At 51.8% G+C, this 8,733-nt stretch overlaps 2 protein-coding genes across 3 annotated transcripts in view; one reads left to right on the top strand and one right to left on the bottom strand.

Moving 5' to 3' along the window:
• Positions 1 to 240: 240 nt before the first annotated feature.
• Positions 241 to 3,121, top strand: DOK1 (docking protein 1). 2 transcript variants are annotated; one of them, XM_066377911.1, is made up of 5 exons: positions 241 to 374; positions 714 to 1,013; positions 1,182 to 1,275; positions 1,458 to 1,642; positions 1,880 to 3,121. In XM_066377911.1, exons 1-5 carry the CDS (start codon positions 315 to 317, stop codon positions 2,687 to 2,689), a joined length of 1,449 nt encoding a protein of 482 aa, XP_066234008.1. In that variant the 5' UTR covers positions 241 to 314; the 3' UTR covers positions 2,690 to 3,121. The 2 variants fall into 2 exon arrangements, with proteins under 2 accessions (XP_066234008.1, XP_066234009.1); XM_066377912.1 differs by lacking the exons at positions 241 to 374; positions 1,182 to 1,275 and having other exon boundaries at positions 879 to 1,013.
• Positions 3,122 to 3,257: 136 nt separating this feature from the next.
• Positions 3,258 to 8,733, bottom strand: part of M1AP (meiosis 1 associated protein) — a 93,349-nt gene continuing 87,873 nt past the window's right edge. Inside the window, exons 8-11 of the mRNA XM_066377910.1 lie at positions 6,452 to 6,658; positions 5,221 to 5,361; positions 4,758 to 4,769; positions 3,258 to 4,295 (exon numbers count right to left, since the gene is read on the bottom strand). Of these exons, the coding sequence (XP_066234007.1) occupies positions 4,128 to 4,295; positions 4,758 to 4,769; positions 5,221 to 5,361; positions 6,452 to 6,658 (528 nt within the window). The 3' untranslated portion in view covers positions 3,258 to 4,127. The remainder of the gene's footprint in view (positions 4,296 to 4,757; positions 4,770 to 5,220; positions 5,362 to 6,451; positions 6,659 to 8,733) is intronic.

Below are 8,733 nucleotides of genomic sequence, written 5' to 3'. Positions count from 1 at the left end.
GACGTTGTACGCAGCTCCCAAGCCCAGACTTCCAGATCCCTCTGGCCGAAACCGCGAGGGTTCTCTTCGCGGAGCCATTTGTGCCAGTCCGGGGGATGCGGGTAGAGTAGCGACCTGGAGGGAGTGCGCCGTCCAGCTTATCTGGGGGTCCTCCTCCCCTTCCTCCTTGCTCTACTTTTTCAACCCCCTTCGCAGTCCGCGGGGTCTAGGACAGGGACTGGAACGCCTCCGGTGGGCACAGCCCCGCCCCCGCCCCGCCCCCGCCCCGCCCCCAGCTTGCGGGGCCAGGAAGCAAAGAGGAACCGCCGGGGGCCATGGACGGGGCCGTGATGGAAGGGCCGCTGTTTTTGCAAAGTCAGCGTTTCGGTACCAAGGTAATCCAGGGGAAGGGTGCGGAACCCCATCAGAGGTAGGGTTGGGCAATAGGGCCCAGGAAGAGGGAGGGGCGGGCAGCAGGTAGGAGCGCGGCACCCGGAGCCGAGAGCCCCGTGAAGTTCCCGCGAAGTATCTTCTCACACTGCGGAGAAGCGCCTGTCGGCTTTGGGGTACGCTCTCTCTGGTCCTGAGGAGACCCAGGGGCATCCTCCGCGGAAAACTTCGTTCGGGTCGGGAAGCCTCCGACTCGGAAGCGGCCTGCACTGGTTCCTCTTCCTTGTCGGGACCGGGCCGTGGGCTCTCGGCTGCCTCCCCAGCGTCTCTCGCTCTTCCCGCAGAGGTGGAGGAAGACCTGGGCCGTGCTCTACCCGGCCAGTCCTCACGGGGTAGCGCGCCTCGAGTTCTTTGACCACAAGGGATCGAGCTCTGGAGGGGGCCGAGGAGGCTCGCGCCGCCTAGACTGCAAGGTGATCCGTCTGGCCGAGTGTGTGAGCGTGGCGCCCGTGGCCCTGGAGAGCCCACCTGAGCCTGGGACCGCCGCCTTCCGCCTGGACACCGCAGAGCGCTCCCACCTGCTGGCGGCCGACGCGCCGTCCAGCGCTGCCTGGGTGCAAACGCTGTGCCTAAATGCTTTTCCGGTGAGGGGGCCAGGACTGCCGCGAAGGGCTGGGCAAGCCGAACTGGGCCCTAGAGGCGATGAAGGGTGGGGGTAGTTACAGCAGAATCACGCTGGCTCAGACCCTCGGAACCGCGTCGAGGGAATGACAGGGTCCTCGATACTCTTTCTCTCTTTCTTTTTACCCCAGAAAGGCAGTTGGGCTCTGGCGCCTACTGAGAACCCACCCAAACTTTCTGCCCTGGAGATGCTGGAGAACTCTCTGTACAGCCCCACTTGGGAAGGTAGCTGCCAGAGAAGCTGGGCAGGGATGGGGTGGAAAGGAACGGTGCTCCTGAAAAGGGGCTCAGAGAGTTTAGGGACCCATGGGGAAGTAAGAAGTTCCTAAGAGCTTGGTTACAAATGAGCGTTGGGACAACTTGTTCCACCTCCTGGAGGTGCCAGTCTAATTTTGTATTCCTTCCAGGATCCCAGTTCTGGGTAACAGTGCAGAGAACTGAAGCCGCTGAGCGTTGCGGCCTGCATGGCTCCTATGTGCTGAGGGTGGAGGCTGAGAGGCTGACTCTCCTGACTGTGGGAACTCAGAATCAGATACTGGAACTACTCCTTTCCTGGCCCTACACTCTGTTGCGTCGCTATGGCCGAGACAAGGTAGGGGTGCTGTCAGAGAGGGCTGGCTTTCTAGGTATGGGGTTCTGGGTGGGGTGGGACAGGGCAAGAAGGTGGGTGGGAAGCTCTACCTTCTGGGTAACCTTTTTTAGCCTAGCCCATGAGCCCACCTCCCTCCCCAGCTAGGCTTTTCTTTGTAGACCCCTTAACGAGTCCAACCCTGTGACTCACCTTGCCTGATGGCTCCTGGTAATGTGTTTCCCTTCACATTCTTTTCAGGTCATGTTCTCGTTTGAGGCTGGCCGGCGCTGCTCCTCTGGCCCTGGAACCTTCACGTTCCAGACAGCACAGGGAAATGACATCTTTCAGGCAGTTGAAACTGCTATCCACCGGCAGAAGGCCCAGGGCAAGGCTGGTCAAGGGCATGATATTCTTAGAGCTGATTCCCATGAAGAAGTGGCAGAGGGGAAGCTGGCTTCCCACCCTGGCACCCAGGAGCTCTTGGGCAGCCCTCCAGCCCTGTATGCTGAACCCTTAGACTCCCTGCGCATTCCTCCAGGTCCTTCCCCAGATTCCCTATACTCAGACCCTTTGGACAGCACCGCTGCTCATGTAGGAGAAGGGGTACAGTTAAAGAAAACTCTTTATTGGGACTTGTATGAACATGTGCAGCAGCAGTTGATGAAGGCCGAGCTGACGGATCCCAAAGAGGACCCCATCTATGACGAACCTGAGGGCTTGGCTCCAGCTGCTCTTCAGGGCCTTTATGATCTGCCTCAGGAGCCGAAGGATGCATGGTGGTGCCAGGCTCGAGTGAAGGAAGAAGGCTATGAGCTCCCCTACAACCCTGCCACTGATGACTATGCTGTGCCTCCCCCTCGAAGTACAAAGCCCCTCCCAGCTCCCAAGCCCCAGAACCTGGCATTCCCTGAACCTGATGCTGCTACTGGCAGTGGCAGCAAAGGTCACAGCTCAGACATTGCCCTGTACAGCCAGGTCCAGAAGAGTGGGGCCTCAAGGAGCTGGGACTGTGGGCTCTCTAAAATAGGGGCTGACAGGACTGGGGTCAAGTCAGAGGGCTCCACCTGAGAAGTAGGGCAAAGCTGAGGTTGTTGATAGGAGGACCACGGAGAGGTGGGGCTGGTGATCAGTGCCAACCACAGGGGTGGGGCCTGTGTGAGAGTAGGGACTAGACAGATCAGGGGGGTCAAGGGAAGAATGATTAATCTCCAGAAGTCTTGGAAGTGGGACAGATGGCAGGCGTTAGGAATGGAACCTGGGGAGGCCAGCATCCCTAAGTCATCCCCCAAAAGGAACAGATAGCTGCTGGACCAAGTCTAAGGAAAGGGTGTTTCAGAGAAGGTACAGTTGGGGGGGCCTGCTTGGAGGCTGTAGGGAGATGCTGGACTGTGCCTGGATCCTTTCCCCTGCAGTGGTTTGTTTTTTTGTTTGTTGTTGTTTTTTGCCAGAGATTGATTAAAAAAAAAAGTTTTGTTCTCATTAAAGTCAGTTTAAATTTAAGAGGGCCATGTGTTTGAATATTCACAAAAGGGACACTGAGGCAAGGGTGCTAGGTGGGTGTGGAGGGAATCCAGAGAACCAGGAATGTGTTTGGGGCCATATAAGGAGGAAAGGGCCCAGGGAGGGGAGCTGAGCAGAGTGGCAGTTCAGAGCCCAGGCAGTCCATCCAGCCCATGTGTGCTTAACCCTGTGATCCTGGCTAAATTTTATAACATCTGCAACCCTTGGTTACTTTTGCTGCCCCTTTATTAACAGGGAAAACGTTAAGAATAGGCTCTACCTCACAGGGTTGTTTGTGTGGAAGGAGTTAAATTTTTCAAGTACTTAGTGCAATTTGAAACAGAGTAAGCATTTTATAGTTATTATTTTGTGGATGGAGAGGGCCAATGGGAAGGTAGGCAGGTGTGAGGAGAGGGGAATAGGAAGGGAATAGGTCTTTTCCTACCATTTGTTCCCAGTTCTGCCATATAATCCCTCCCCCATACACGCTTTGCCTGTAGGTAGTGAGCACCAATCACTTTTCTGTTTGGAGCCTAAAGGAAACTAGAGTGGCAGATGTAGTGCGAGGGACACAGGCTTTGAATTTCAATCCTACTGGTTTTCATAAGCTCTTTAAACCTTGCCCTTGTCCCCTGAGGCCATTTCCTGAAGGTGACCTGACATCCACTTGCTTACACAGAGCTACATGGAGAAATTGGAGGCTGGAAATGCTCCTAACAATGGTGTTGGTTGTTTAATCTTCATCTGTGTTAACAGTATCAAATGACCCCAAAGAATATGAGTCCCTGCTTAGAGAAGCAAGAGGCTTGGGTGTGTTTCTTTCCAGGCTGAGGTGTGGGGCAGGCAGTGGCACACCGAAGACAGAGGTGGGGAAGGCTGTTTCTCAGTTGCCTGAGCTCACAGAGGCTCAGGTGGATGGAAGACAAGCCTGACCCTCAGAGCACCACTGTGTGAGCCTTAGCTTAAATGTGGTTGAGCAGGGCAGCCAGATTCTGTTGCTGGTTACTTAAAGCCCTGAGGGATATTCTTCCTTCTCTTCCTCCTCCATGGAAAGCTGAAAGGTTTCTGAGGAGGCTTTGCTGGCTGCTGGCATTTTGGGGGCTCTGCCAAGAGCTGGAGTCATAGGTAGAGGGGCCACTGTGGCTCGAACTCGATTTGTCTGCAACTGCCCAGCCTGAAATGAAAGTGAGCAGACTAGAGTTCCTGATCTATCCCAGTCTTTTCTGGGTCTGCTGTCCTAAGTCCTTCACTGTCCCATCACTGAAGTGACAACCTCAAGCTTAGGGTAGTGGAGTTCCCTGGACTCCAGGTTCCATAGTGCTCATGTCCTGGCTGAGTGTCCCTCTGTTAGCTTGCTCACCAGCTAACTTATAGTGGGTTTGTTCCTCCTACTCTGGAAACATCTCTTGTCACTTCAGCTTAGGGAAAGCAGTTTTTCTAAAGGTCTATTACAAAGAACCTAGAAAAAGTTAATATGGGGAAAAGCTCAAATATTATAAAATAAGAATGTCATAAAAATAACTCTCCACATTCAATTACTCTTCTCTCTTTAACCCCATTACCAGAGCCCTCTCTATAAGCTACTAACCTTGGTCAGCCTCCCTTTGCTTATCTGTACAGTGAGCCTAACACTTACCTTGCAGGGATGCTGTGAGGAGTAAAGGAGAAAATTTATGTGAAAGCACTTGTCACACAACCTAGCTAATGACTGCGGTCACTATATGCTAATTTCCCTTCCCTGGGGCATTTCTTTTCTCACCTTCCCTTCAACCTTTCCCTCCAATGAAGGGCTCTGGTTGTAGTTCCAGTGTAGCCAGTTTGCTTAGTGGGACAATGGTCTGATAAGTGACCAGACACTCTATTAAGATACCGGGGAGCTCCTCAGGGGTGTTGTGCCTTTGCCTAGGGCACAAAACTGTTTTTTGTTTTTTTTTTACTTCTTCTCTGTTGGCCCAGTTCTTTCCTCTACCAGGGAAGATCCAGGCTAGAGGGCTACTCCCTGGGATGGGTGGGGAGGGGAATATTGAGGACAGGAGAGGGGTTGTCTCTTGGGTTCTGGGCAAAGAGAGGAGGGAAAGGAGTAAGGAGGGGAACAGTACCTTTTTCAGGGCCCGGCTCTCCCAGCTTGGGTGGAGTCGGCCCTGAGGCTTGGCAAATGAGCTGCTCAGGTGTGAGTCTAGGTGACTCCAGACCTGCAAGGGGTTGTAGATGGGCTCTAGCTCCAGGCCATCCAGCACACTCTGAGGATGAGAGGAGAAGCCTCACCTGGGGAACTTGAGGTCACAGAACACAAGATGTCAGGCAGAGCCCTTTGAGTATAAGAGGCTGGAGGAGGTGTGAAGACCCAGGGCTCTCTGAAGGTGTGAAACAGATGAGTGTTGCACTGGATGTTCTAGCCCCCAGGCCTGAGTGTTTGTGAGGTCAGTGTCAGGCACAAGTATAAGAAGTCAGAGCAACCCTGAGTGGTTAGGGGTAATGACCACTCCAGCCCTGAGAAGTATGTTGTGGGATTCCAGAGCATTGTGAGGGTTTCAAGGGACCCAGTGTGCAAGGCTATGAGAGTAGGCGTGTCCACAGCCTGGGGGTGCTCACAGTCAGCAAGATGAGGACACTGAGCCCTGGGCTTGCCTGCTCCCAAAGTGAGCATAACCAGAGGACACGCAAGCACAACATTCCTGAGCAGTCAAGTTTTCCGGCCACAACATCCTGTGCCAGGAACCACTGGCCCTGAAATGAGACGCTAAGCGAGCCACAGCCACTTGTGTTCACCTCTCTGTGCATCTTCAGGGCTGCCAAGCCGAGAGCACAATCCCAGGCTCTGTCCTCCCTGCACATTGGCCAGTGATCCAGCAGCCAGGTGGTTCCAGTTCTCCCTACCCAGAGCAGCCCTCCTGCTTTCAGATTGAGGGGGTGGGGGGCTGGCAGAGGAAATCCAGAATCAGATCCAAAGAAGAGAAGGAGAAAATGACCTTAAGAGCTATTACCTCCTTTGCATCGGCATCTGATTCTGAAACCCTTCCTATTCTGGGCGCCTACATTGTCTGCCTTTGTCTTTTTCCCTCAACAGACAGCAATAGATGCATGCAAACACGGGACACACATAATGCAGACAGACCCGTGGGAACCCACCATTACCGCTACTTCCTCCTGCCTCACCTCAGTTCCCATCCTTGTTTCTTCTCTGACCCTCTCACCACGTCCTTGGGACCACTTCTCCCTCAGTACCCTGCCCTTCCCCTCACTGGCTCACTCCTCCTCCCTCCTCCCCATCTCAAATTCCCTTCTCTTCCCTCCCCTCTCTCTGTCTCCTCAGATCTGGGCTGCACTTGCCTCCACAATCTTAAGGCTGTCAACAGGCAGGTTCTCAGGCAGCAGGGGGAAGGGGCTGGGCAGCATCAGTTCCCTTGTAGCTACTGCCTTCACCAGCAGAGTGGGGGAGGGTGATGGCACAATCACATAGAAGGTGGTGGCAGGCTCTCTCAGGCTGTGTCCTCGGCTCAGGGGCTCCCCTTTGGCTAAGAGCAGCCATTCTCTTTTCTGAAACAAGAACAGACATAAATTCTGGTTCATCTTCAGCCTTTGGAATGTTTTGAATACCAATCCCAACCAAGGTTTTCCTGAGTTCCTGGGGGAGGGGCTGTCCGGGAGGGTTGAACCATTTATTTCCCCCTTGCCCTGGGAGGAAGAAACTTCCAGCTTGAAACACCAGAGCCCCCGAGGTGAGCCCCCACCCCTACTGCTTTCCCTCCCTGGTCTCTCCCTCCTCAGGGATGTACACAAAAGGGTTGACAATACAAAATATTGAAGAGCCATTCTTGAAGTAGGTGCTCACTTCAGAGGGGCTAGTGTATTACTCAATGGTAAATGTAGAGTTTAAGAATTATAATTAATTATAATTAAAACAGTCTTGAAACAAAGACTTGTGTGGGGTGTTGTGAAAATTCTGGTCTTATTTTGAGGTTGATAAAGTCTGGTTGTGTTGCATGACTGGAGTAGAGTGTGCTGACAGGGAAACCTCTGGAATGCCCAGAGAGGGTTTAAGAAGCAGGTGGTCAGGCTGGGACCTACTCCTAATTTAGAGCTCTCTTTCCCCCTTTTGCCAACTTCTATTATGACTCTACCTTTGTCACCCAGCTTAGTGTATCCCAAGGTTCTCTTTACCATGCCACAGTCGCAGAGCTCCAGGGAAAAGCAACCTGGTCTCATCTCTCCAGGCAGAGGAGAACAGAAACTCCATATCCACACATGCTGCAGATGGCTTTTCCAGTTTACCTGAATCATTACCAGCTAGAAGCAGCGGTCACTGGGACTTGGACATGAGCTGCAAAGTATAGAATGGTGACAACAATTCCAGTGCCATGCAGACTTTTCCTGGATGTGGACTTTTCCTGGACTCCTGCTCCCTGTGACAGCTCCTAACAGACTGAACTGTGGTTGGCTTGCATTTTTCAGGGATTTGGCACGGTGATGGGGCCAACTTGGACTTGGTGAACATGTTAAGGACACTACTCTTTTATGGATTCTTGCTGTATTGGCCAAGAGTTTGCTTAAAGGCTTTTAATTACTGTAAAAAAATTAAAAGACTGGATAAAGAAGATAGGGCACATATACACCATAGTATACTATTCAGCTAGAAGAAATGATGACATCGGATCACTTACAGCAGAATGGTGGAATCTTGATAACATTATGCAGAATGAAATAAGCGAATCAGAAAAAAACAAGAACTGCAGGATTCCATACATTGGCGGGACATAAAAGCAAGACTAAGAGACAGGGACAGGAGTGTGGTGATTGGGGGGGGGGGGGAGGGAAGGAGGGAGAGGGGGAGGGGTACAAAGAAAACTGGATAGAGGGTGATGGAGCATGATCTCTCTTTGGGTGATGGGTATGCAACAGAACTAAATGACAAGATAACCTGGAAATGTTTTCTTTGAATATATGTACCCTGATTTATTGATGTCACCCCATTAAAATAAAATTTTATTTATAAAAAAAAAAAAAAAGAAGCAGGTGGTCAAACTTGCCTGCCCAGTGAGAGTACTAGGGGAGCACAGGCAGAGGGAACCTTTGGTACAACAAAGGGTGTGGGGATAAGGCTTTTGAGGTAGACTCAGCTTAGTCACACGACAAAAAGACAGGTCAAAATTCTGGGGGAGGTGACTGTGAGTGAAGGGTACTGCAAATAGCAGTGGCACTGCGCTGTGTGCCAGTGGGTTAAAGCTTAGCACATGGGGAAGGAGAGGAGACAGACACAGGTGCAGATTTTGTAGGTGCACCCTTGGAAACCAGGCATGGAAACTGGTAGTTTTTCAAGGAAAATTACAAAACTCCAGGAAATATGGAGTCAGAACTGTTATAGTCTGGGGACTGTGTTCTCTTGCTCGAGGTGACCATCAGTTACAGTTGGTACAGACATAAGAGTCTCCCCACTCATAAGATGAAAGCACACTAGCTCCGCTCACTGTAACTTATACAAAAAGTTGGAAGAAATAATATGAGAGAAAAGATAAAGAGGAAAAATAAGATATTAAGGGAATAGAGGAATATCAGCATCTTGCGGGAGACGAGTAGAAAGTGACACAATAAAGCAGAAAAACCTACTGCAACAT

The sequence above is a fragment of the Saccopteryx leptura genome, chromosome 3 (assembly GCF_036850995.1).
Source record: "Saccopteryx leptura isolate mSacLep1 chromosome 3, mSacLep1_pri_phased_curated, whole genome shotgun sequence".
In the NCBI taxonomy this organism is placed as follows: Eukaryota; Metazoa; Chordata; class Mammalia; order Chiroptera; family Emballonuridae; genus Saccopteryx; species Saccopteryx leptura.
This window is presented reverse-complemented; position numbering and strand designations above follow the sequence as displayed.